Source organism: Giraffa tippelskirchi, chromosome 10 (genome assembly GCF_054371585.1).
Source record: "Giraffa tippelskirchi isolate mGirTip1 chromosome 10, T2T-mGirTip1v1.2.pri, whole genome shotgun sequence".
Lineage (NCBI taxonomy): Eukaryota > Metazoa > Chordata > Mammalia > Artiodactyla > Giraffidae > Giraffa > Giraffa tippelskirchi.
In genome coordinates, this window is record NC_137284.1 from 122,430,921 (window position 1) to 122,458,294 (window position 27,374).

Consider the following 27,374-nt stretch of genomic DNA (forward strand, 5'->3'; position numbering starts at 1 on the left):
TTTAACCAACAAAATTTTCCAGAGGTTCTGAGCCAGAGTTTTGAGAGGCTTGTGGGTCCCCACTTACTTTCTCTCCCTCATCATGAGAACAGCCTGTACAAGATGAAAAGCCACGGGGAGCAGGGACAAGCCGCCCTGGATGAGGCCACTTCAGGCCAGCCAGCCTGCGGCCGATTCCACAGCTGACCAAGGAGGCACATGTGAGCCCAGTGCCCTGAGGAACCACCTGGCAAAGCTCAGTTCAAACTGCCCACCTGCAGAACTGGGGCAGGGGATGGTTAATGCATGGTTGTGAGCTTCAAATACTAAGCTTTGGGACAATTTGTTATACAGCAAATGCCAACAGATCCAATACCAAACCCAAAAAGAAATTTTCTCTTCCTTTTCCCTCATATTTCCTATTATTCCACCACCTTACCAAATCTCTCTCAGTAGTCAAACATAGGAATTAATAATAGAAAAACCTTAACTAGTCAGTTTAGTTAATATATCTGATAAAATGATTAGAATGGAGGCAATTAAAATTGTTGGTGGAACTATGTATGTGTGTTTAAAAGAGGGCATGAAAGTATCCACTCTTATGCTTTTCAGAGAGAGCTGAGACCTGGCAGGATGCGAAACACATGGCTGTTTGCTCAGACTGTTCTATACCTGTCAATCTGCCATCATTTACCCAATTTGACAGATTTGGATTATCAGGATGTCACTGTGATAATCTTACACTATTACAGGTATAAAAAATAGAAACCAATCTCTTCATCGAAGACAACTTTATGGCGACCAAAGGTCAAGGCGCAGGGGAGGGCTAAATTAGAAGTTTAGGATTAATCACTATATAGATGCTTCTCTCGTGGCTCAGACAGTAAAGAATCCACCTGCAATGTGGGAGACCTGGGTTCGATCCCTGGGTTGGGAAGATCCCTTGGAGATGGGCATGGCAACCCACTCCAATATTCTTGCCTGGAGAATTCCATGGACAGAGGAGCCTGGCCAGCTACAGTCCATAGGATCGCAAAGAGTTGGACACGACTGAGTGACTAAACACATATATAATATAACATATCATAATATAATATAATGGGAGAAGGCAGTGGCACCCTGCTCCAGTACTCTTGCCTGGAGAATCCCATGGACGGAGGAGCCTGGTGGGCTGCAGTCCATGGGGTCGCTGAGAGTTGGCCACAACTGAGCGACTTCACTTTCACTTTTCACTTTCATGCCTTGGAGAAGGAAATGGCAACCCACTCCAGTGTTCTTGCCTGGAGAATCCCAGGGACGGGGGAGCCTGGTGGGCTGCCGTCTATGGGGTCACACAGAGTCAGACACGACTGAAGCGACTTAGCAGCAGCAGCAATGTAATACAACAAATATAATATAAAATAATATATAACAAGGATCTACTGTATAGTACAGGGAATTATATTCAATATCTTAACAACAGTCAATAATGAAAAAGAATATGAAAAAAATATATATATGTAAAACGGAATCACTTTGCTGTACACCTGAAACTAACACAACATTGTAAGTCAACTATACTTCAGTTAAAAATAAACAAAAAAGAAGCCAGTCTCAGGCTTTTCAAATATTTACATCTGAGTTCCACTCAGGCAGAGTCAAAGAAATGAACACCAGACCCCCTAGTGGATGCTGATGGTATTTGGTAAAAAATTTTCCTGGGTGGTGGTGTTCTTAAAATCATAAGACCAATGGAAAACCTCTTTACTCCCAGGTTCCTCCCTCAGGGGGGACTGTATTGATATTTTATTCTAAATACAAACAAGTCTTATTCCTATTGTCACGTGGCTCCTTAGAAGGAGACCTTGAATTCTTATTGCATCTTTTACTTACAAGTGGAAAACATCCTTAGGACACCAATAAATAAATTTACACAACAAGAAATGATTAAGACACTGAAAAAAATCACCTTGATGCATAAGTACAAGTTCTCTTCACTGTGAATCCACTTTTCCTTTACATTCCTGGTGGGACACTTCTGTCTGTTTTTACCCTGCTGGCGTCAAGCCTCTTTCTCCTCCTGGATTTTGCCCACCCCCTTGCTCTCCCTTATCCACCTTCCATCCCATGGGTATCCGCTGGCCATACCTAAGCTTGAAGATTCAGCCTCTGAGTCACTCCCACCTCCTCCACCGCCTCCTGCTGGAACTGGCTCACAAATTTGGCTACCAGAATCTTCTTCAGGCCTCTCTGTAGCAATGGTTCGCTGAATATTTTGATACCTTTGCATCAGAAAGTGAAAAGACAGGAGTTAACTTTGGTTTGTTGGCTTGTTGAGGGGCTGATGCTCTGAGTCAGGTAAGTGGGGAAATCTGTAAAGAATTGTCTTGGATGTCAAGAAATGTCAGGAGAGAAGTGCTCAAAATTTTCCCAAGATACTTAAGACAATTTGCAAGACAAGTATCTCTAGGTGATTTGACTTCATTTTGTTTTGTAAGCTATGATGAGTTTCAAGTATGGTGACTTAAAAAAAACTCAACACACAAAAAAATCATTATAAAAAACAGCCTCTGCCCTGCATTAAACGAAATTGGACTCAGTCTAAAATAATGGTGTGGGAAGGAACTTAAAAATATTACAACTAAGATATCAAATCACCTCTCTTTGATTGTGATAAGTCTACAAACTAAAAGTTCTACTCACTTGTTTTTGTTTGACAGTTAACTGATATGACTAGGAAGGAGTGTGCAAAGATTATACACTAAAAGATGCAAACTAATATATATAGAATGGTTGAACAACAAGGGCCTACTGTATAGCAGGGGGAACTATATTCAATATCCTGTGATAAGCCATAATGAAAAAGAATATATATATATATATATATACACACATATATATATACACACACACATATACACATATGTAGAGCTGAATCACTTTGCTGTACAGCAGAAATTAACTCAACATCATAAATCAACCACACTTCAATAAATAACATTTCTAAAAATTAAAAAAAACAAAACAAAACACTGGCGACAAATAAATGCTTTCGGCTTATTTGAAGGTTCCTTTGAGTTTTCTTCCCAAGTTGGAGAATTAGCTAGTAGGCCAGTCAGTCACCTAACTGGGTACTTACTAAATATTCACTGACTCTTCCAATGGGGCCTGCTCTGTGCTGGACTTTCAGACCAAAGAGAAGACTGGAATATGATCTCACTATCTGAATACTCACAGTCAGGACAGAGCAAAAAAGGGAAAGGCATGTAGACCATGACTCTGGTGATGTGACCATGATGCCCTATGTGTATTAGAGTTATGAACAGGGACAAGGAAATACCCAGGGCACATATATTCTGAAGCCAGCATATGGACTTATCAGGGAGCTTGGAGGGAAGGTGCACAGAGGAAATAAAACATGCCAAAGACTTCACCTGAGAGAATTCTGAGAAGCTTGGTGGTGGCACCAGGATGTGTAGGCATCGGGCAGGGCCAGGGAACCAGCACAGTGGCAGAAAGCACCTAGGAGGTGCCCAGCACTGGTTGGAACATTGTTCTCTAGGCCCAGAGTCTCCAACTTGAGCTACATCAGAATCACTTACAGGGCTGGTGAAAACAGGCTGCCAGGCTCCACTCCCAGAATCTCTCTGACTCAGTAGGTCTGGGGATGGAGTGATGGGAGGCAAGAACGTGCATTTCTAACTAGTTCCTAGGTGATGCGGTGGCTGCTGGTGGTCCAGGGATTGACTTTGAGAACTGTTGCTGTAGGGACCGGACAGCTGCTGAGAAAGAGGCAGATTCAGCTCTACACTTACCCCCACCTATGTGGAGTGCACAGGAGGAGAAGAGCCTGGAGTCGAGGAGAGCAGCTGAGAACTACTGCATTGGTCCAGGCTAGACATGCTGAAGCCTGGACCCAGGCAGGCGTGGTGCATCATGCTTGTCTCTTAGGACGCTGCTGGGGGAGCGGAACACCCATATTGTAGGGATACTAAGATAACCTACGCCTGCCTACCTAAACCTCCTTGCCTGCCTAAACTATATCTGCCTAACTAAATTATACCTAAACTATAGCTGCCTGCCTACCTAAACCTCCCTGCCTAAACTATACCTGCCTAACTAAACTATACCTAAACTACACCTGCCTGCCTACCTAAACCTCCCTGCCTGCCTACACTACACCTGCCTAACTAAACTATACCTAAACTATAGCTGCCTGCCTACCTAAACCTCCCTGCCTTCCTAAACTATACCTGCCTAACTAAACTATACCTAAACTATAGCTGCCTGCCTACCTAAACCTCCCTGCCTAAACTATACCTGCCTAACTAAACTATACCTAAACTACACCTGCCTGCCTACCTAAACCTCCCTGCCTGCCTAAACTACACCTGCCTAAACCAAACTATACCTAAAGTATACCTGCCTGCCTAAACATCACTGTGTTTTGTATGCAGGTGTCCAGCTGTCTTGTTCCTCTTTGCTCTGCTTCCTTCCTTCATCCTGTGTGACCTTGACTTTGCCTGGTGTCTCTCAGTCCACCGGGACACAGGACAGGAATTCCACATCCCTTTTCCTCCTGGCACAGTAGGAATGAGAGAAGGGGCTGAACTTAAGAGATCTTTAGCAGCCAAACTGTGATAACTTTACATGTAGACTTAACAGGATTTGGGGCCTGGATATGGAAGCTGGAGAACAGGGAAGGAGGCTTCCGCTTAGAGCAGGTGGGTGGAAGCACCAGCCTTGAGGAAGACCAGGTGGGATGGGCAGGTTGGCAGGGAGATTTTAGTGTGGATCTGGACAGGTTGACCTGGAGGTTCCAGAGGTCACACCAGTGACCACAGTCAGGGGAGCACTGCTATACGGGTCTTGTGCTCAGAGAAGAGATGTGGCAGTGGAGGAAGAAGCGTGAAGAGAAGAGGGACCAGCATCTGGGGAGCAGCGAGTAGCCAGTGCAACCCAAGGTCGGGGCACAGGAGATACTGTCACACAGACAGGGTCTTCTGTGGTGGCATTCCGAAGACCAGTGACCTTTCTTTGACCTTTAAAGAGGCGTTCTGGGGACCTGCCTGGCGATCCAGTGGTTAAGACTCTGCGCTTCCACTGCTGGGGGCAGGGGTTTAATCCCTGTTCGGGGAACGAAGATCCTTCATACTGCTTGGCCAAAAATAATACATAAATAAAATAAAAAGGAGTTTTGTTTTTAAGTGTGGTTTCCAGACTACCTGCCAGAGTGATAATCTGGGTGATTATTATAATTACAGAAACTGGAGCAAAATTGAAATCTGCATTTGTAACAAATCTTCAGATGGTATTATCTACATTCAGATGGTATTATCTACATACTCACTGGTCTGAGGCTTTCTTTACATTTTATGTTATCTAAGGAGACTCACCCACTCCCTCCTGTCACCTGGCAGAAGGATGGCTTTGCCTGCAGCAGTTACTGGGAGGCATTCCTGAGAAGGCCTCTTATGAGAAAATGTGGAAGAGCAGGAATGAGCAAAGAATCAGACAGAGAGAAAGGCTTATGTGTGTTTAGCCCCCACATGTCTGTGGCAGGGAGGATGTAGGGAAGGTGCAGGCCATTTGTTTGTGATGTTCCTGAGTTCTTGCTGGGACTCAAGTAGTGTAGCCTTAGGTGGGGGTGGGGGGTTACTCAGTGAGCCAGTGAGAAGCTGCCTAAGGGTGTAACCTTGACCTGGGGGAGGAGTAAGGCCTGCCAAAGACAAAGGACCTGCTGTCAGAGGATCCCCCAAGTGGCTCAAGGCAGGCAGCATTTTCCAAAAGTGACTCAACTATATTTTTTAGTCCACAGGCTCTTCCAGAATCTCACCATTCTTCTGTTAATATTAAGAGGTCAAATCAACGTCCCCTCCTCTTCAAGCTGGGAAGGTCTTGTGGCTTCCTAGACTAATAATAATGAAAGTGACAACTTGTGATGGAATACAGGAGCCATGCTGTGAGGAAGCCCAGGCAACATGGAAAGTCCACATGGAGGTGCTCTGGGTAACAGTCACAGCTGGGGTCCCAGCCAACAGCCGGTATCCACCTCTAGATATGTGAGTCTCCAGCCCAGCCACACTCTGACTGCAACCATGAGACATCCCGAGAAGGGCCTCACTGAACTCAGCCCACCACGATAACCATGAGAGAGGATGATGATGATGATGATAATGGTGCTAATAATCAATTATTGGTGTTTACACCGCTAAGTCTGGGGTGGTTTGTTCCTTAGCAACAGACATCTGGAACAGGGCTTAGACAAACCTCATGCTGTGGTCTCTCTTTTCCGCAGAAGTGACCGCAGAAGAGAATTTTAATGAGTTAATATAACTTTATTTGATAAAAATGTCTGAAATTTCTGAATCTGCTCCACAAGTCCTTGGTTGGATCTGTGGTATCCCATACCTTACTAAGTCAGCAGCCTCAAAACCCAAGTGCCAGACCCCACCCCTGGCCTTTGCTGGAGAAGGGACAGTCCTGGAGAAGCAGGACACACAGCAACTCAAGGAGGCTCACCCAGCAAGGGCAGGGCTGTAGCCTCAGAGGCCCTCTTTGATCTGAAGATGAACGAGGGGGTCAGAGGGCTGGTTCTCTTCTATTTCATCAAGAAGAGTCCTTCAATATCCTCCTCACATTTTATGTTTTCAGTAAAAGGTTAAATATTTATATTGCATAGAATTTATGAAAACTGATAAGAAAGTCAGCTGGAATGTCTAATTTGTAAATGGACACACAGAGGAACACACACAAAACCAAACCAAAAGGAAAAAAAAAAAAAAACCCTTCAGGAGCCAAGCCAAAACAAACTAAACAAAAACTAAACAAACTAAGCTTATAGGAACAGACAATTCTCACAGGAGGAGCTAAAATTGGTAAAAGAAGAGCTCATAGAAGCAGAAGTAGACCCTCCCTCCAAGAAGTGAAATGTAAGATGCACCAAAACACCAGGAGAATTGCTTAAGTCAGTAAAGACCCACCAAAAGATGTTAAGGAAGGGAGGGTACCATTGCTGGCAGAGTGAATCTGCAGAATCACTTTAAAAAATACTTAAACACTGATATCAAATACTGAAACCACATAGATCTCCCTTGGCCTGCTGTTTTGGGAATATAACCCAAAGGAAACATGCTAAGACAGTCCTAACATTTTACAGGCCCTTGGGTTTTACCCAAAATAGTGATAAAAATAAATATCCAACAATATGACAAATTAACTAAATTACATTCGTTCATTGGAACACTATCATTTAAGTGATAACTTTAAGACTATGCAGCAATATGAAAATGCTAATAATGTAGTAAGTGAAAAATGAATATAAAACTCTATCATCATTTTAAATATACAAAGACTGTGTATATGGAACTTGAAAACTTGAAGACAGTTTAATCTTTTAAAAAAGCTAATCCTTGGGGTATAAAATTATAAGATTTTTTTTTTTCATATTTAAGACTTCCATTTCTCCATAGTATAATTTTATCCAGATAACTAAAACATCAAACTTGAGTTGACTATTTAAAATCAGACTATGTATTTATATTTTCGGTTTGTTTGAGAAGTATTTGTGAAGAAGGTAGAGTTAGTTCACTCGGGACATTCTGAAAGTGCAGGAATTAACTTGGGAAATTGTCTTGTACTGAGTCCTGGTAAACTCTGGCCTCATCCAGCCACCGGAAGGAGGGACACAGAAGAATGAGAAAGAAGGTAAGGACAGTACCAGTGGCGGGCACGGTGCCCCATCAGTAACGGGGCTGCAGAGGAGGCAGCCACCGGGTCCGTGTGGAGGGCTCTGTGGAGATTTCAGGGACCACACAACATTAGGTTTGGATCTTGGGTAGGATGGAGACAGGTGCCAGGTGGAAGGCAGGTAACGAGGGACTCCCTTGCAGTAGGAGCATGTGGCAAAGCCACCAAGGCCACTTGGGGAGTGGCCGAGGGCACGTGGTCACCGAATGCTACTTCGTCAACTCCTTATTTTGCAGTGCGCATCTCTTTGCATGAAACATTTGCCTTTCACAATCACCCTGCCAGAAGTCAAAAGAATCTCCTTCTTGCAACACTGAGAAGGATTTCCATTTTGCTATGAGACAGTGATGGGTGTCAATTTCTTCTGATAACTGCAGGTTATCAAACAAATGCCCCCTATGTGTGGTCACATCTGCAAGGGATAAAAGACTGACAGTATACTTTGTGTGGCTGCTGTTATCAGGCCAGATCACTGAAAAACTTTAAGTGCTTGAAGGCAATAGCCTAAAATAAGTGTTGAAGAGCCTGGATACTTATCTCAAGGTTATCTGTTTCCCTAGGTAGGATTTTTCACAAGAAATAAGCACTTTCTCAAATTGCTCCATTTCGTTATCTGTCCAAATGGATGCAGCAAATATAGCTTCCTGTTCATCAAAGTCTGGCCTCTCTCAGCATGTTCAGCTCCACTGGAGGGCACAGGGCTTTATACACCAAAGCCTGCACACTTCTCTGGAGGCCTGATTCAGGATGGATTTGGCTTCATTTTTATATTATACAATCTGAACATCATGAACAAACTTCCAAGTATTTTTATGTCATGGGTCAAGGTGTTTACTTCTGCTTCTGTTTTGTTTTAAAGGACTTCCCTGGTGGCTCAGATGGTAAGGCATCTGCCTACAATGTGGGAGACCCGGGTTCGATCCTGGGTGGGGAAGATCCCCTGGAGAAGGAAATAGCAACCCACTCCAGTGCTCTTACCTGGAAAATCCCATGTACGAAGGAGCCTGGTAGGCTACAGTCCATGGAGTTGCAAAGAGTCGGACATGACTGAGTGACTTCACTTTCTGTTTTGTTTTAGTGTTTCAAGTGGACCTCTCATAGATACAACCTGATGGTGCTTTCCCTGTTTCTTAGTCTGATAAATACTTTCAACTTATCTGTCTGGCAATACAGACCTTGAGGCTGTTTCTGCCTATGGCATCTGAACACGATCTCTATGTAAAATGAGCTTGCTGTGTTCCCTGCATTTTTAGTTGCAATTACCATGAAAGGACACTCCCATGGCTTTTGGTACATTTATATACAATATGTTCTTCCTTGTAATATGATTTCCTTCAGTGGGAATGACTAGAGAAATATGCTGCCAATGAAAATGCTTTATGGTTCTTATTAATGACACTTGGCTATTGACGGGGAAATATGGAAAGCAAGTGTCTTCTAAATGCTCATGTGATAAAAGAATCCTTGTGATTTTCACCTAAAGCATTCTCCTCTGCCTACAACATGGAGAAGGAAATGGCAACCCACTCCAGTATTCTTGCCTTGAGAATCCTATGGACAGAGCAGTCCATGGGGTCACAAAGAGTTGGACACAACTGAGCGACTAACGCATACTGTCTACAACAGCAGTAACTAGAAGTTCAACTTTTTTTTCTGTTTATTTTTAATACCATTAAATTGCCCATTTTTTTCTGTAGTATAGAGTTAACTTTCAAAGGATGTTTGTTATCCATAGCTGTGTTCCCCAAGTCCAATTGTTTATTCTTTCTATCCCTCTCCACCTTTCTCCTTTACTTTACACTAGCAAGACATCAGGTGGATATAAACGAAGTTGAGCCTGCAATTTGCATTCCTGGCTACTAAAAGTATCCAAGAGCCATTGTCCTGATCTTAAAGGAGCAAGATGTTGAGTATGATGCTCGTATTAGCTTACAACATGGGACAGATGCTATTGAGGGTTTCATTTGCATGTTGAAAAGAAAATGACATTTTTACATACTTACTAAGAACTAGTAAAGGGCCTACATTTTAGACAAAACAATTCTCAAAAAGTATTTTTAAATATTTTGTTTTCTATGATGAAAGCTGTTTAAGAATGTATATTTCTGAGTATGTAGCAATTATGGGACTGGAGTAGGCATGAATATAGCAATTTATGAGACAGCTTTTTCTCCAGGCAGCTTTTAGCATTCCGTTAAACCTATCCTTGGAATGTTTTCAAACTGTTTCCAAACTGTTTGTGTTCCAGACCTGTTTGAGATTCTTATAACAGATATGAATGTCTGGCAGAAAAATGTGCATCCATGTATAATTTGCTTATAGATTCTGAATGGTTCCTGGAACATTGACACCCTCAGTGAATACCTGGGTGGGGGGTGGTCCATGAGCCTCTGGCTACGAACACCTGTGTTTGAGCCTGGGCCATCAAGGTGTACAGAGGACTCCCCATCTTTAAATGACACTCAGGCTTAGCTGATGTCCTGCTGCTGAATTATAAATTTAGCTTTCCAAGTACTAACTATGAATTGGTTAATTATTTTGCAGTTTCCTCATACAATCTGAGCATAAAAGTCTAAGAGGGAATTTCATTAATCGCCCTTCCCCTTTCATGGTTTCTAGGGGCTCACTGCATGCTGGTCACCCACCGCCTGTTGAGCTGCTCCATCTGCTGGATGGATCCAGATCTCCGCATCCCGTCGGGGGTGGCTGCTGCTGTAGGGCGCTGCCAGGTGGTTGTGCGGTTCACGTGGTCCACATAAAAGACCCGCCCGTGGCTGTCAATGCGAGCTTCCCAGTCTAGCGCGTGATAAAAAGGCAAAAAGAAAAATCAAGGACAAACTATGGATCCATGTGAAACAGATAAGCACTTCCAGGTCTTCTGCGGGTAGAACTCACTGCTGGTGACTTGCTGAAGACCAAGAACTGCCAAGAGCACCTGCGTGACCTCTGAGGCATTGGCATGGAGTTGGTGCGCCAGGAAAGAGCCCACGGGACTCCGATTCTCTGCTGGACCATTTGAGACAGTAACTGGGGTTCCTCAAAGATGACCTATGTTAAAATTCCAACAATTTCTAAAGACAAAGTCAAATATTTATTTCCTTCTTTAAAAAATTCCATCTTGTCAATTTTCTTGGCTACCAAGTAACAGCTGGAAGATTGGAAATGTCCTCCAGTGAAAGCTGACACTCTGATGCTGAAAAAAGTCCTTTCTTTGCTAAATCTGATGGGGGATGGCTGGTTAGGAGGGAATTATGACTCCTCTTAAATCCAGGTTTGACTACAGTTTTAAAATACTGCATGTAGGGGCAGCTTCCTAAAATCTCTGTCTAATACGTCACAGCCTTAATTGATTGCCTCTTGAGAGAAAGAATGGAAAGATTTGACCCTTAGAAACTAAATTCAAACCATCCTTTGATAAGTTGTGAATTCACAGTGTATGTTCAACCTATCTGTGGCTGCCAAATATTTTTTGACCAAAACAAAACCAATCATGACTATTAACTAGCATCAAGCTTTTTAAGTATCTCTTTGTTGATAAATACCCATCCCAAACAGTAGAGGGAGCCCAAGATAAAGATAAATTCTTTACTTCTCAAATTTAAACAACAGCAACCAACTAAAAGCTGGAAGCACAGATGATACAGTCCATGATATACATAGGGGCCGGACTGGGGTGATAGGATGAAAAAAATCCTTAAAGCTGAGAGAGATGGGAGTCACATGTACACACCTGGGCTTAACGAAGATGAGCTTAATGTCTGCTGCACCGAGATAGGCAAAGCTTTTAGAGTCTACATGTGAAAGTGTGGTGGAAATAACAGCTTCATGATAAAGTTATGCTGAAAAATGAGTTACACTAAAGAATAAAATGCAAAAATGACTGCAAATGAGGCAAACTATTCAGCCTTTTAAATGAGTAAAGCCATAGCTTTTGGGAGTAGGTCAGATATTTAATTCTGTTGAAAAAGTATCATTCAGGTAATGACATAGCAACTCTCAACTGTTTTTAAAATGAAAAAATATATTTGGTTTGATATGTGCATGGTTTATCTGTTTATGAACATTATGGCTTATGTTTGACATTTACCTGAGGGACTGCCAAATAATGCCCGAGGAAATCTAAAATACCAGAAAATACCAAATTCAGCCTATAAGACAAATTGAAAAAAATATATAGTCTCAGGCTGTATAAATATACTCTAGAAGGTTTTGATTAAATTTGACTACTAGATGACTCAGCTTTCAACTGTTAGTTGTAAATGTTCATTAGCTCATTGATGGAATTGTGTATTTGTGTAACTACTGGGTAATTAATTGCAAGCCAAACATTAAAAAATTTCAGTGATTCCCAAACTAGCATCAATTGGATTTTTTTTTTTTTTTTTTTAAAAACCCAACATGACTGTCATCCAACAAAGAATGAGTGTTAACCTTTGAAGAATATCATGCTACTTCATTCACTTGAACAAACACCTCCTTTTACCCACTAAGAACTAGAGATCAGGCCAGGTCCTGAGGACACATCGCTGACCAACACACATCCCTGCCCTCCAGGTGCCCCGTGTAAAGGAAGGATTCCTTCAAAGACAAGACTCCAGTCTCATGGATTCTCCAAGGAAAAGAACTGAAGTATGGTGCAATGATAATGATCATTTCTATGAATTTCAGTATTGCCAAATCACTCATGGAAAAGAATGTTAAGCCAGAAAGACAGGACCTCTTGTTAATATATTAAACATGTGGAAGGCAGAGGGCTAATTAAACCTCTCATAAATATTCAGAAAATAATAGCTAAGCATAATTTGAGATTATAAGTGGGTTTTCTGGGTTGCTTTGTAAAGAATTTAGTTTCAAATACTATATGAACCATATTGCATTAAGAGAAAATTTCTGAATGGAACTTCAGCCTCAGCATGTCCAATGCACTTGGCTTTGTGATACCAAAACAGACTCCTGAAAAGGATACCTTTATGGAGGACCTTGGGATAGTAGTCATTCATGTGTGTCCATTCATTTGTGACTGAGGGATCTGTCATATATTATACTTTCCGTGAAGACTAAGAACAATTTAGAGCCTAATAATGTATCCTATTTTAATTACTATACTCATAAAACCTATAAATTTTACTTTCACATTAACAAGTGCAATATCATGTTTATAGTCTGGGCCTTTCTCTTGAACTTCTGTCATATCTCACTGCCTTCTTGACATCAATACCTGGATGACATTTCAAATATAACATGATCAAAACCAAATTTCAGCTCTTCCCCACCCAAACTTGCTTTATCTGCAGCCTTCCCTTTCTGTCCCAGTTAAATCCAGGTTAAAACTCTTGAGGTCATTCTTGACCCTTCTCTTTATTTCATACATCATATCCAATCTGTCAGCAAATCTATCCACAAAATATCTGTCCAGAATCTGACCACTCCTCTTCACCTCCTCTGCTTCCTGCTGGCCCAAGCCACCACTGTTTCTCACCTGCAAGAACCTTATGCTGGGTCTCAGGCTTTCGTTTTTTTTCCTCACAATTTAATGTCAATACAGAAAAACTTTTAAGTCCTAAGTCAGACAATGTCAAGTCTCTGCTCAGAAACCTACAATGTTCCCCTTTCATCCAGAGTAAAAGCCAAACTCTTAAGTGGTCTACAAAGTCCTATGTGAGTGATCTGGGCTCCTGATAGATCTTTTTACCTGCTGCTTACTCACTTCCTAAATCTGCTCCAGACACACTGACCTTCTTGCTGTTTCTCAAGCCCACCAGGCAGGCTGTTCTATTTGCTCAGAAAGTTCTTCCTTCCCAATTCTTGGGTGGATAACTCTCTTACCACCTTTAAGTCTAGCTTCAAATGTTGCCTTGTCAATAAAGTGTACCTGACCACCCTATTTAAAATGGCAAATTGGCCATCAATATACACTCCAGATCCTCCTTCCCCTGTTCTGCTTTTGCTTTTTGACAGCACTTAATACCATCTAACGTGCTGCATTATTTCTTCATTTATTCTTTTTTTTTTTTTTCATTTATTCTTTTTATTCTTTATTATCTGTCTCTGCCAGTCTAGACTGTAAGCTCCTTGAGGGCAGGGACCTTCACCTGTCTGCCCTACCTAGAACAGTGCCTCATACAGGATAAGTGTTCAATAAATATTTATCCAATGAATAACTATCAGGGATGAATTCATCCATGTACCACGTGAAATTATTTAAGAAAATTTAGCTGTTAGCTTCACTACCAACTTTTCTAATATTTTCCAGTGTTACATGGACAGAAAATTGAAACCTGTCTGGAAGAAATTTATTTTCATTATCCAAAGCAGCTTATATAAAGCAATTCTTTAAAACAGAATATATTATACTCATTTATAATATCTGTATGTATAACTAGTTATTACTCTTGCATGGATTGTAGGTCAATTCATGTGCACACTCACTGATAGGTTTTTTGATGTGGAGAAAATGTTCCTTTCTTGGAGAGAAAATGTTATAGGTATTTTTCTAAGTAGGAAGTACCTCTAGTGACATTTATGGAATATCCATACATCAATGTATAAAGAAAGAAATCAGGCATCAAAAGTTAAAGGACATAATGCCTATCTTGGTCTCTTCTAACAAATATGGTGTTCCTTTAAATTGGTCCACATATTAAAAACACTGTTTTATCACTGATAAATTACAACTGAATAGGAGAAGAATGGTGTAAATGTTACATATATCATATTGTCAAGAACAGATGAATTAAAGAATAAGTCTTTCTTCTTTCAAAACTGTAATGGGTTAATGTAAGCACAGGCAAAAGAATGTAAAGAAACGTTGATTCCTTGCATCCTGGAAAGATTCTGAAGTTGTAAAATTTATCAAATTTTAAAGGTTATCTTTGCTTCAAAAATGAGTTGAAACCAAAACAGGGATGTTCTAGAATTCATGAACATATGTGATGCTAAGTGAATATATAACATCTGGGGTGTCAGTTCCTTCTTACAAACATAATAATGGAATATTATAAGGGCAAATTACATTGGAACAATATCTAGAGACTATCTAGTCCAAATCTAGAACTTAGCAGATGAAAAAATTAAAATTTTACAAATAAGAAAACTGAGTCTCTGAGAGATTAAGTGATTTTCCCAAGTTCAAATAACCAGCTAGATAATTATTAATTACACATTATGGTTACCAGGAGAATGTGATTGAATTCTGCCGCTAAAGATGATGTTTTGCCTAGAAACTTCTAAGAACTGTAGAAAAAATTTGCGGCTGTCACATATGGGTACAATCTAGAGTAAGGAAAATGCAAGTTGAAATGTTTTATTATGTGGAGATGCTTGAACCATAAATGGTCCCATGGAGAATAATAGGATTATCCCATCTTGAACTGAAAACTTTTAAATATGAAATAGTAAAATTTGCAAAATAGGGGTCATGAACAGTTTGCAAGGACTAGTCAAGTCTTATGAAGAAATGCTCTCCATTTAAGAAGTTTAGGGCTACTGAAAATAATGGGTTATCTATTTGAGATCACATCCTGAAACCATCTGACAAAAAAACCAACCAAACAATTTTTATGGTAGGTGCCATAATGGTTTTTGATCACCCTGTAAGGTACAGAGTGGGGGAAGAGTTTGGATGTTTATACACAAAGTTCATACTGACCTGCTTAGATTTGATAGGAAGAATTAAGACATAGATTTTCAAAACTAAAGCTTACTTGGTGGAAGAGGCTCATCGATTGTTGGGTAGTGATGATGTTCAGGCCTCAAGGAAGGAAGCTGGCTTACTGGCTGGGAATTATGGAGTATAGGACATTCACCTATGGACAAGATAGTCAAGATATTCAGATTCATTCATTGCTGTGGCAACGTCATCAAAAAAGCATGACTGTAAAACAAACTACTGCAAGAAAAAACCCCAAAGAGTGGGCAATCCATTTTTTGGTTGTTTGTCAGTTTGTGACATTCAGAACCATCATGAATGAGTGAATAGAGGGAATTATTATTTTTTTTAACTCAAATAGTCAAACCTTTCATGGTTCTGATTTGTACCATAACAGACCAACAGGTAGGATTGGGGACCTGAATTTTCTTGAGGGGAAGGTGGCATCAGAAAGGGACCTAGAAGAAAATGAGCAGAACCTGAGAGTAGCCCAGGAAAAGAAACAGGCCTGTTGGAGGGAAGAACAGTATTTATAAGGTCCCATAAATTCTGGGGACTGTGCAAAATGACAGCTCTTTTTTCGGGTAGATTTCATCTGAGGGCTGCCAAGAGGCCGTCTTTCAGATTTTGTGTTTGGAATGAGACTCTTAGCTGCTGCTGTTTCAAGATGGGGTTAAGGAACTGATGGGCCAAGAAGGTAAATTCTTATCTTATGAAACCTAGGGGCTGGGGTGGGGAGCCAAGGACCTATGGGATCTTGTGATTGTTTCAAATTATTCTGAGGAAGAAGCAGACAAACCAGGGTGTTCTGGAAAGAGAAAAGACAAGAGACGAAGGAAATAGGTAAGAGGCAGGAAGACTGAGACAGGAGAACTTGAAACATGGAAGTGGGACAGAAGGAAGCAGAAAGACAGACATGGAGAAACTTTAGAAATAAACATGTCCACAGAATGCATGCCCCAATTATGATAGACACAGCTAATATTACTGTCAGGCAGACCTATGATGAACTGAACAATGTTTTAAAATGGAGTTCCTATTTCATGATGTCTTCAGGTCTTGGTAACACTGCATGTAGAGGGGCCGGGTAGATGTGAGGCCTCCAGTACCAGCAGTTTGGGTCACATAATCAGAGTCGATTGCTCTCGATCTGTGAGGAGCTAGAAAAGTTCAGGCCATGAGCCAGCCCTCAGACTGGTAACCCCCACTGCATCCCATCCTGGATTTCTCACAATAGCCCCTACTGGCCAAAGGACAAAAGTCAGGCTTCTCCTTCCTTTGCCCTTCCATGGCTGATGCAAATACCAAGTGTTCCATTATTCCGTGGTCCAAAAGAGATGAACTGTGAAAACCAGGGGTTAAGATCTTTGTGGGAGCTCAAATTTCAAAAATATTTCTCAGAGTGTCCATACATGGAAAGGATGATGATTTTTTTTTGCTCTAGATCTATAGAACTGACTTAAAAACATAAGCAGAAATTAATTAGGAAGGAAATTAAGTGAATTTAGCAATTTAACTCCTTGAGCTAACTGGAAAACAAAAACAGGAATGTATTCAGGAACAAAGGGTCCTTTTAAATATTAAATATATAACATAATTTCTTGTGCAAACTCTGGTGTGTGACTCACACCCCTGGGGTCCTCGGAGACTAAGGGAAGTCAAAGAAGGTGCCCCTCCCTCATGCCAGCATATAGCTCCTTGCAAACTGACTCCTGTTCCAAAGCTGGGCTCTGTGTTTAGTGGATATAACACTCATGTTCGTATATGTGCTTAATGTCAGAAACTGAAAAGAAAAAAAAGAGAAAAACAATGGTATAGTTGTTATGTCACCAGCTGCTGTGTTTTAAATTTAGTTTGTTAAAAAAAAACAAGAGACTTACCTTGTTGTAATTAATTCAACCAATCAGGTTAATTACTCCTCCAAGCTAGTGGAAACATAATAGTGTTGCTTGCCGGGTTAATGGAGCCGACCCCACCTTCCCGTGAACCCCAAGCAAATGCAATGATGTGACTGATGCATCTCAGCCAACGGAATGGAAGCAAGAGGAAGCAAGCCACTTCTGTTCTGCACGAGGCCACAGCTCCGCACCATCCCCCTTACCTCAAACACAAAGCAAGGGTCAGACCTGCTAGAACTTCTGAGAAGGAAACGTATTCCAATTTAAAAGGGAGCCTTGCTGCTCATCTACCTGGAAGAACCCTCACTCAGAGGTTTAGCACTTCATAGGAATCATCTCAGTTAATCCTTCCAATAACCCTTGAGGGTATGTTCCACATTTGCACCCAGTTTACACGTGAGGTTTGGAGCAGTTAGGTAACTTGGCTAAAGTGTCATGGCTGGGAAGTGGGGAGACTGAAGATAAACCCAGGGGAGCCTGATGCCAGGGTTGAGCTCATAATCACATTATTGTTGTTTAGTCGCTCAGTCGTGTCCGACTCTGTGATGCCATCGACTGTAGCCTGCTGGGCTCCTCTGTCTGTGGGATTTTCCAGGCAAGAATACTGGAGTGGATCGCCATTTCCTTCTCCAGGGGATCTTCCCAACCCAGGGATCGAACCCACATCTCCTGCTTGGCAGGCGGATTCTTTACCCCTGAGCCACCTGGGAGGCTGCCCATAATTGCATTATGTTACTTTTTTTTAATTTGATCTGAAGGTTTTTAAAAACCATTTTATGCTGAGGTTAAAAAAAGAGGCACATGTGGAGGGAAAAGAAGCACAAAGTAGATGAAGAAGACATCCTTCACAAACTGCTGCAGATGCACCTGCCTGGGTGTGAGCATAGTACACCTTCCTTGGCTAACCTCAGGAAAGAATCTGCAATCTACAAAGTCACAGTGAGGGGAGAAGAGGGCACATGTATGTATAATCAGGCATACTTGTTTCTTTTGAGCGGGTTCTCTTGGAACTGTGGTGGTGAGTGGGGGACAGATCCACCACTTTGACTTCATTAGCCCGGGGACTCCCTACCAAGGGAGAGAAGAACTGGCTGTAGGAAGTCACGTGCCAGCATAGGTACAGCCTTCAGGAAATCAACAGTCCTTCCCAGGAATCCTCATTTTGCCCCTAGTAATCACTATAGTGAAGCATATGTTCTTAACTTTTTTGGAGTTTACAATCTGCAAAAAATTTCAGGAATCTAGAAATTTCTTTAGAAACACAGACTTCCACTCTGGCCCTGAAAAACTTTTTCATCCTTTTGGTAAAGGGGATGGGTTCCCCACTGCTGGACTGTTAGACCCTCAAAGGCATGGGCAGAATCTTTTTTAAAATATCAATGTATACTGAGTCAAGTTTCAATTAGCCATGCGTGGACTATCTCCTATCACTGGAGACATGGGTCCAAATATACCCATTGGCTACAACAGACTGACAGACTATAAATTCAGCCTTGTAGCTATGTGGCTCTGGGGTAAAAATGGTTATTATACTTCTAAAGGTAAAAATGTTTTTTTCTTTCTTAAAAAACACCCCTTTGATGAGAAGAGTTGCTTTGGTTTTGCCTCTTGACCTACAAAGCTTAAAATGTTTAGTATCTGGACCTTTATGGAAAAAGTTTTCCCAGCTTTGGTCTGAAACATCTCTGGTAGCTCCCAGTTGTGCCCTTATATGGGTATATCCCCAAACTGCCTTATGATACATTTATTTTTAATTCTGTTGTAATTATTGAGTGCCTTCCACACATAGCATCTGACCTAGAACAAAGAAGAGACTCAAAACACCCCTATTAAAGACAAGGGATTGTCCACCCCATTCTCATACTCACGGGTGCTTCTCCATATTGTATGGTATGTCACTATGGTTTACTGTATGGTAGTCTGGTTTTCTTCCTGTGTTTATTTGTTACCAGTTTCCTTGGGCTTCTCCTTACCCTATGTGCCATTTTCCCTCACCCCTTCTTTCTCCAAAATGTAGAATTGGGTACTTTTAAGTACTTAAAATTATTTCTTTTACACTCATATATATTCCTATAAAAATTTGCAGGTGCCAGGCATTTGCTTAGCAGACATAAAGAAGATATAAATTCTGGCCCTTGATGAGCTTACAATCTAGAGACAATACCACTGCATGTTGTTTGGAGGCTAATTTAAACAAATTAGAACAGCAAAGTAGCAGAATCTATATTTTTCACTTTTAAAACAACTGAATCGTTTTGTATTATCATGTGACTTTTAAGTTATTTCCTCAATGTCACTGTCACTTGGCTGGCAGGTGATTCCCAATTCTGGATTAGGAAATGCAAGTTAACTTTATATATGCTTCCACCGGCATGACTAAGAAGAAAGGTCTTTGGTTAGGACACAGAATACATTTTTAAACTAAAAAGGGCACCTGTTGGATTAGAATCTTACTCAAGACAAAGTGGTTTACATATTCATGGTACCCTTCCTTTGCATTAGCCAAAATAGCTCCCCATTCCCACAAAACAACACAAAACAAAACCAACAACAATAACAGAATCAAGTAGACAGAAATCATGACACATATATGTAGGCTATACATATTCATATGTACACAGGTTAAATTCTAAAACAGGTGATATCAATGTTCTTCCACTTATATTAACATTTATTGCTAATCTTTGTAAGTTGTGGGGAGTCAGCAGGTATTGACATATTGCCCACTTAATGTTGATCATTTTCTGCTCATATCATTTGATACTAGCTCTGATGCTCTTGCTGCTGTCAAGACTGGAGGGTAATATGTACCCTATAATCAGTGATTAGTTAAAACAGAGGCACACATACAAGTACATGCTCACATTCAGCTAGTTGTCATTCCTGGGGTGTATCTGAGCGGTGGTGGGGTGTCGGCTACCCACAGTCTGGAATACTAACATACACATATACACATGCACACATATAAGTACAGGACAGGCACACGTGGCCACCGCAGCAACCTTATTTGGGACTGATCCTCTCTCTTGGTTTTAAACCATGTTGGTGAGACCTGCGTCCCCCTCGTGGTGGTCCTATTCTCACTCTGATGGGGTGTGAGGTCTAACCTTCTCTCCGACTGCTCGGCCCTGCCACGGGGGACTCCAGACCTTCCACGGTTCTGGCCACACTCCCATCGGGGGCGGCCAGCTCGTCTTGCCATGGCCCCGCGCCGTTTGCCGACTCCGGGTCCAGCTCCGGGCTCTGCACTGAGTCGGGCACTGACTCGAAGGCGCTGTTCTCCTCCTCCTCGTCGTCCTGCGAGGAGAAGACCGTGCTCTCGGAGATCTTGGCACTGTCCACAGAGGAGAAGCGGGTGTGGCTGGCGAACCTACTGCCGTTGTAGCAGGAGGGGCTGTAGCAGGAGGCGCTGTAGCAGGAGCTGCTGTAGCACGAGGAGCTGTAGCAGGAGGGGCTGCAGCAGGATGCGTCACAGCAGCTGTGGTCCCCAACCTGCCGCGGGCTGGAGTCGCTCTCGCTCCCCGTGCTGGGGAGCGCGTCGCCATCCGTGGCTGAGCCGTTGGCCAAACCCGAGTGGCCGGGGGGAGCCATGCCTGGAGTGGCTCCCTCGGGGGCCTCTCCATCCTCTTCCAGGGGAGGAGGCTCCGCGGCAACCGTGTCCACCTCGCTGAGTGCATCCTTCTCTGAGGCATCCTTGAGGGTGGCCTCCTCCTCGGCACCGTCATCGTCGTCTGCGCTGCCGCCCTGCGCCGAGGGCAGGCTGTGCAGCAGCGTGTGGATGCGGATGTAGTGGGTCCGCGGCGTCTCTGGCTCGCCGCAGGCGGACGCGATCACCGTCTCCAGCTCGGACACAGGCAGGGAGCAGGGCCTGGTTTTCCTCTTCACCGAGGCCCGCAGCTGCAGCCTGTTCTCCCCCTGCCCTAGGGCAGACACGTCCCCTTCTTCCTCCTCCACCTGCTCCTTCTCCTCCTCGTGCCCCGCGGCCCGGCTCTCTGTGGCCCCTTCCTCAGCCACCGGCTCCCCAGGGCTGCTCGGGGCTTGACCGTCCTCTAGCAGCCCTGGTAGGGTCACCTCCCCTCCCAGGTCCAGCCGCTCGGCCAGTTCTTCTGCACTCAAGGCGGGCTCTGTGTCCTCTGGCCCAGGGGCCAGCAGCTCCCCAGCCCCCTCAGGCCCCACAGAGACTGTGCCATCATCTCCTGCCTCGGTGGTACCTGCTGCTGCCTCAACCAGACTGGTAAACTCCAGGCTCTCGATCCCTGGAGGGCCCACAGTACTGCCCTGGCTCGGCTGCTCAGGCTTTGGGGTCCCTGAGGGCTCTGGTGCATCACAAGGGGGCTCCCCACAGCTGCTTGCCACCAGGTTATTCATGGGGCTGTCCTGAACTTCCACAGACTCAGGCTCGGTACTCAGGGAAATCTCCTCGTCATCTGTGGACAAGAAGAAAATGTCACTACAGTGTTAGTCTACTCCCAAGGACATGTGAGGATCTTAGGGATTTCTGCCTTAGGATATCGCATGGAGGGGTTGATGAGCGTTTCCCATGGACCAAAGCTCTGCTAAAACCCATTCTGTAAGAAATGGTTCTCCTTATGTTAAGGAAAATTTGCAGTCATGATGTATTTGAGAATTCTGTTTCAAGGGACTTCATTTTTTGGTCAAAATGCACAAATCATAGTGCTACCCCTGTTCTGGACACAAAGTAGGTGCTCAATAATGTCTGCTATACGTAAGACCTCAGAGATGAGAGGTGGGGTTTACAGTTTCCTTGTTGGCTTCAGGCAGGGCTAATTATACTAGTTCAGAGTGCTTCCTATGGCAGAGTCCCCCTGTGTGGCAGAATGGGGTTTTTAGGTGACCAGAGAGAAGGAAAGGGCGCAACCACAGTCATTCAGTGGCTCAGACTTGAAGCCTCCCAACATCTGGAGAATATTGAAGTGGGAAAGTAAACCAGGTCTCCATACCAAGCACCCATTCACGGAGCAGCAACTATGGTTCACCTTTGCCTTCCCCCAGTTGCTCTACTGGATCCCTGCCAGATATGGATTCCCATTTCAAGCCTTTGTGCTATCCACTCATTGAAGAAAAACAATCTCTCTGGTGCACTGTAAACCTGTTCTTACTGCTACACTGAAGGAAGAATCAATTTTATTTTCAGGATGTAGGAAAGGCTGGATGTGAAAGGATGAAACAGTCAAGTGTTTCCTCACAATCTGCTTTGTAGATTGGGCACAGAAAAGTGCAACTTTTGCTTGATGAGGGGACAGTGATAAACTCCAGACTCTGATTCTCAAAAGCCTTATTAGCTTTACTGGCAACTCATAAATGTGTTGCCAATAAAGTTGTGGCAACTCACAACTCTCGGCATGATCTCTACCTGTGAAGGAGCTGCCAGAGAAGAGTCGGAGTGGGATTATGAGGCATCTAGTCAATCTTATTTGGAAATATGTTTTGGTTTGAAAAACCAAACACAGGATGATTCAACAGTTTTCTGTCCAATTTACAATATTCATTTTTCCTGTGAGATTGTAAAAATCCACCGGGTAAACACAGTTTGACAATATAACATGTATCACATTCATTCATTCACTCATGTATGCAATGATTCAACATTTATTGATTAAGTCCTGTGTGGGTGTGGGTGTGTGTTAGTCGCTCAGTTGTGTCCAACTCGTTGGGACCCCATGGACTGTAGCCCGCCAGGCTCCTCTATCCATGGAATTCTCCAGGCAAGAATACTGGAGTGGGTAGCCATTCCCTTCTCCAAGGGATCTTCCTGACCCAGGGATTGAACCTGGGTCTCTCACACTGCAGGCAGATTCTTTACTCTCTGAGCCACCAGGGTATTGGGAGTAAAATGTTAAGTTAGACATGGCTCCATACCCATATTGACCTCTTTGTCAATCCCCACTCCACTGTCTAACCCTCTACCTTTAGGTCACTGGAATGAAGAGGAGTCTCTCAATCAAAGTGAAAACAGGGACTTCCCTGGCAGTTCAGCGGTTAGGGCTCCATGCTTCCACTGCAGGGGCCCGGGTTCAATCCCTGGTCAGGGAACTAAGATCCCATGAGTTATGTGGCGCCACCAAAAAATAAAAAGGAGGATAGCAACCTGGCTTGCAGAAGAGATCACTGGCTTCTGGGCCTCAAATGGAGAAGACAGGTAGAGAACCACAAAACCTAGGACATGTCTGGAGAGAACCATGGTTATTATATTTTGGAGAAAGGAACCACTCTATGACACTAGGCTAGGACAACACGTGAAATACATGCTGAAATACCTGGGTGGATGGAGGAAGTGATCTCAAATCGGAATTGCAGCTGTCCACTCACATGATCTGTTGGAAGCCTACGGCCAAGGGTATAGCTGACCACCCTGTCCCTAGAAGGAAATAAGCACCATCACAGATCTGGTAAACACCTGTTCTCCTAAAGCCCACACACTATGCCAGCAGTTGAGGCACCCAAGCCCAGGGAGGCCCTGCTATTAGGAGGTGACATCTGCTCAGGACCATACAAGATGGTCCTAAGGAAAAGATAGGAAAGTACATCTGCTCAACAGCAGTGAAAACTTCAATAAAATCCTTATTGAATAATCTAAAGCAAGGATCAGCAAACTACAGTTCATGGGCCAAATCTGGCCCATCACTTGTTTTCATAATGCTGTGGGCTTTTAACATTTTTAAATGGCTAGAAAAAGAACAGTAGAAGAGTAGCATTTTGCGACATGTAACAATGATACAAAATTCAAATTTGTTTCCACAAATAAAAGCTTTATTGGAATGCAGTCATGCTTATTAGTTTACTTCTTGTCTGGGCTGCTTTCATGCTACAGTTGCAGAGATGAGTAGTAGGGACAGAAACCACATGGCCTACACAGCCTGAAATATTTACTATCTGGCCCCTTACAGAAAGTTTTCCAACTTGTGTTCTAGACAAAAGAAGAAGAAGAAGAAAAAAGACATGGATATCCTTTGCTTGCTTTTCCTGTGCAGGCTGACATTTTCCAAATAAGCCCTTAATTATGGACAGGGCCAACAGCAGATGCTTGCCTTGTAATAATCTAGCTAGCTAGCTACTTACTGCTATCTATCTATCTATGGAAGGATGTAATCCTGATTCCCAGAGACCCTGTGGAGTGCTTCAGAGAGAGACCTGCTGCAGAGCAGAGCAAAGCAAGACTTGTGGGCTGGGTCCACTGGCCTGTGACTTCCAATTACACCAACTCCAGGGTCCCACAGAGAGACTCTGAAACTCCACCCTGGACCCTGGCACCATTCCCTCTTCTCACCCAAGGCAATTTTTAATTACTAGGAAGACAACTATCCAGAGAGAAATCAATCTGATAGTTTGCTATTATAGTTTCATCAACAATGCGGATTTAGCAGAATACAAGGTACCCTCCCTTGGCCTAAATAGAAGAGTGACTACTCTGGGATATTCAGAAATGAACAAATCCACTCTACCCAGTAACAACAAAGACATATTCCAAAACCAGTTGTTACTTAGGTAATTACGTATTCATCCCATTTATTCATTTGTGACATTCAAATAAAAAGGTAAAACACTGGCTAATAGTGTTTCAATGTTTCTTCCTAGAAAGCACCAGCACTGTGAAATAACATATATCCCAGGGGTCCACTGACTTTGATAAGCCCTGGTTTCATATTTGGAGTTCCTAGGAAGTCCACTAAATAAAGCATTACATGCAGGAAAATTAGAATGAGCTACAATATTGACAAGGGTTTTGGTCAATATTATGAGGTAGGTCTACTATGACCATAAGAAAGAGATCCTGAACCCCAAGCCTAGTTGGAATCAGAGGAGGCCTAAAGACAATATCAGACAGTGAGACCACTTTATCAACAAATATTTTGTGAGCCCCTGCAATGTAAAAAGTACTGCAGGTGATACACAGCTTGTAATGCATACCCCTGCCTTTAAATAGCTTACACCCAGCTGGGGGCATGAGACTGGTAGGGAGTTCTTTAACTACGTAGAGTTCCAGGCAGCGGTGATATTTCCAGTATGAAGCTGAGGCAGGTGAGAGTAGAGGACTTGAGGCAGATGGCTGAGGGCTGGGATGTTATAGGCAAAGGAATCGAGGGCACCTTCCGAGCAGCCTTTATTTTAAAAGGCATACATTTTGCTATTTTAAAAATGAACAGTTTGGAATCATTTAGTCCCTATGTGCCATGGACAGCTTTATGTTCTTTATGTATATTCTTGTTTTAGTGGAAAATGCAAACATCTTGTTTGACACATAACTATAGCCTCGTAAATGTCAACTCTCTGCTATAAGGTTCTGATTACATGTCCTTGTATCATTCTAAGTATTGCACTGAGGCATATCCATGACCAGAGAACCACACACAGCTCTACATGTTTTCAAATATGGTTGCCATTACCTATAGAAATGCATATTATGTATGAGGATTTTTTATCTGGTCAGAGGTTAATGAGAACCTTGAATATTATTTATTTATTTATTTTATTTTTTGACTGCACTGCATGGCATGCGGGATCTTAGCTCCCTGATCAGGGATTGAACCTTGGCCCCCTGCATTGGGAGTGTGGAATCTAAACCACTGGATCACCAGGAAAGTCCCAAGAACACTGAATGAACATGAATATAGAAGATACAAAATGCAGGTCATGTACAACTAAACTATGTGAGCAGCATAACTGTGGTTGTTCCATAAGGATTCATGCTTTTAAAATTTTACACATTTTATCTAGCATTTTCTATAAATACTAGCGTTTTTCAAGGCACTCTAGTCTAGTAACCCAGTATTTCATCTTTTTATGGAAATGTCACAAATGATTAAATCCTACACACAAGACAGGCATGTGAATAAAATTATATTCTTCATGGTAAGGCAAATTTTAATTTCTATCTGTACTTAAGGCTTTCTTTCACTAGCATCTTAGGAATTTTTGCTGTTGTGCATAAGTAACCTGAGGTAAACAAATAAGGGGAAAAAAGAAGGGTCTGTTTAATAAAATATCATAGCTTGAACAACATAGTTAATGGGAGAAGCCAAGGAAATACAGAACCAATATTTCAGTTTGAGTCTCTATGAGGCTGTATGATTGCCTTTCTTGGGCCTGGCCTGCTGGATGATGCTTAGTGATACAGAGCTCTTGGTCAAGGTTTACCCTATGGCATGTCTTTCCAGGAGTCTTTGAACGGGCATTGACAGCTTTCCCAAAAAGCGCTTGATGATGGGGCGGCTCTTGGCAAACTTGTCCTTCACCTCAATTTCCAGCACATCAGTGGGCAAGGACACAAAGCTGAATTGCTGCAATGAAAAGACACACGACATCCATTAACTGTGAGGTGTGAGGGGCGGCCAATCCCCAGTCCATCTGCTTTGAATGATGTCATTGTCAAACACCCCAACAGCAATCTTTCTCTCTCTCTCTACTTGCCAACCTGAGTATATCCACCTATCTCTATCTATCTCAAGGTTTTAGAAATGCTGTGAACTCTGTTTATTCCAGAAGTGAATAATGGCCACAATGAGATATCTCCTCAGTGCTTAAGAATAAGGTTCTTTTCTTTTCTTTCTTTTTTGGCCATTTGGATTGTGGGATATTAGTTCTCTGATCAGGGAGCAAACCTGTGCCCAGGGCCATGGAATCTCTGAGTCCTAATCACTGGACACAATGGAATTCCCTAAAAATAAGGTTAGTCTCTGATATTCAAATAATAAAATCAACCATAAAGGGAAAGAATGCTACCCAGGCCTTATCATACTTGACTGAAGGTATCAACATAGCTTCAGAAAGAACAGGCAAAACTCACCTACAATTAGGGAAATGCACTTGGAATCAACACCATAATATTTTTTTTTCATGGTTATAATGGCAGAGATTTTTTAAAGTTTGATCATACACTGCCTTCTGGTCAGTGGGAAGAGACAAGAACTCTCACTCTGAATTGATGGAAATGCACATTGATTCGAGCATTGGGAAGGGAACTGGTAATATTTCAGTTCAGTTCAGCCGCTCAGTTGTGTCCGACTCTTTGCAACACCATGGATTTCAGCACACCAGGCTTCCCGGTCCATCACCAACTCCTGAAGCTTGCTCAAACTCTGTCCATCAAGTTGATGATGCCA

General features: G+C 42.6%; 1 protein-coding gene and 1 long non-coding RNA gene across 5 annotated transcripts in view; one reads left to right on the forward strand and one right to left on the reverse strand.

Annotated features, from left to right (window-relative positions):
• The window catches only part of LOC145523996 (uncharacterized), a 63,239-nt gene extending 51,179 nt beyond the window's left edge, over nucleotides 1–12,060 (forward strand). For both annotated transcript variants that reach the window (XR_014067013.1, XR_014067012.1), the window contains exon 2: nucleotides 10,327–12,060. This is a non-coding gene — a long non-coding RNA (uncharacterized LOC145523996). The remainder of the gene's footprint in view (nucleotides 1–10,326) is intronic.
• Nucleotides 1–27,374, reverse strand: part of HECW1 (HECT, C2 and WW domain containing E3 ubiquitin protein ligase 1) — a 471,951-nt gene that overhangs the window by 97,994 nt on the left and 346,583 nt on the right. For all 3 annotated transcript variants that reach the window (XM_081535334.1, XM_081535335.1, XM_081535336.1), the window contains 6 exons: nucleotides 26,410–26,552; nucleotides 23,532–23,632; nucleotides 20,361–21,680; nucleotides 15,411–15,512; nucleotides 10,353–10,503; nucleotides 2,107–2,240 (listed from right to left, as the gene is read on the reverse strand). In XM_081535334.1, the coding sequence (XP_081391460.1) occupies nucleotides 2,107–2,240; nucleotides 10,353–10,503; nucleotides 15,411–15,512; nucleotides 20,361–21,680; nucleotides 23,532–23,632; nucleotides 26,410–26,552 (1,951 nt within the window). The remainder of the gene's footprint in view (nucleotides 1–2,106; nucleotides 2,241–10,352; nucleotides 10,504–15,410; nucleotides 15,513–20,360; nucleotides 21,681–23,531; nucleotides 23,633–26,409; nucleotides 26,553–27,374) is intronic.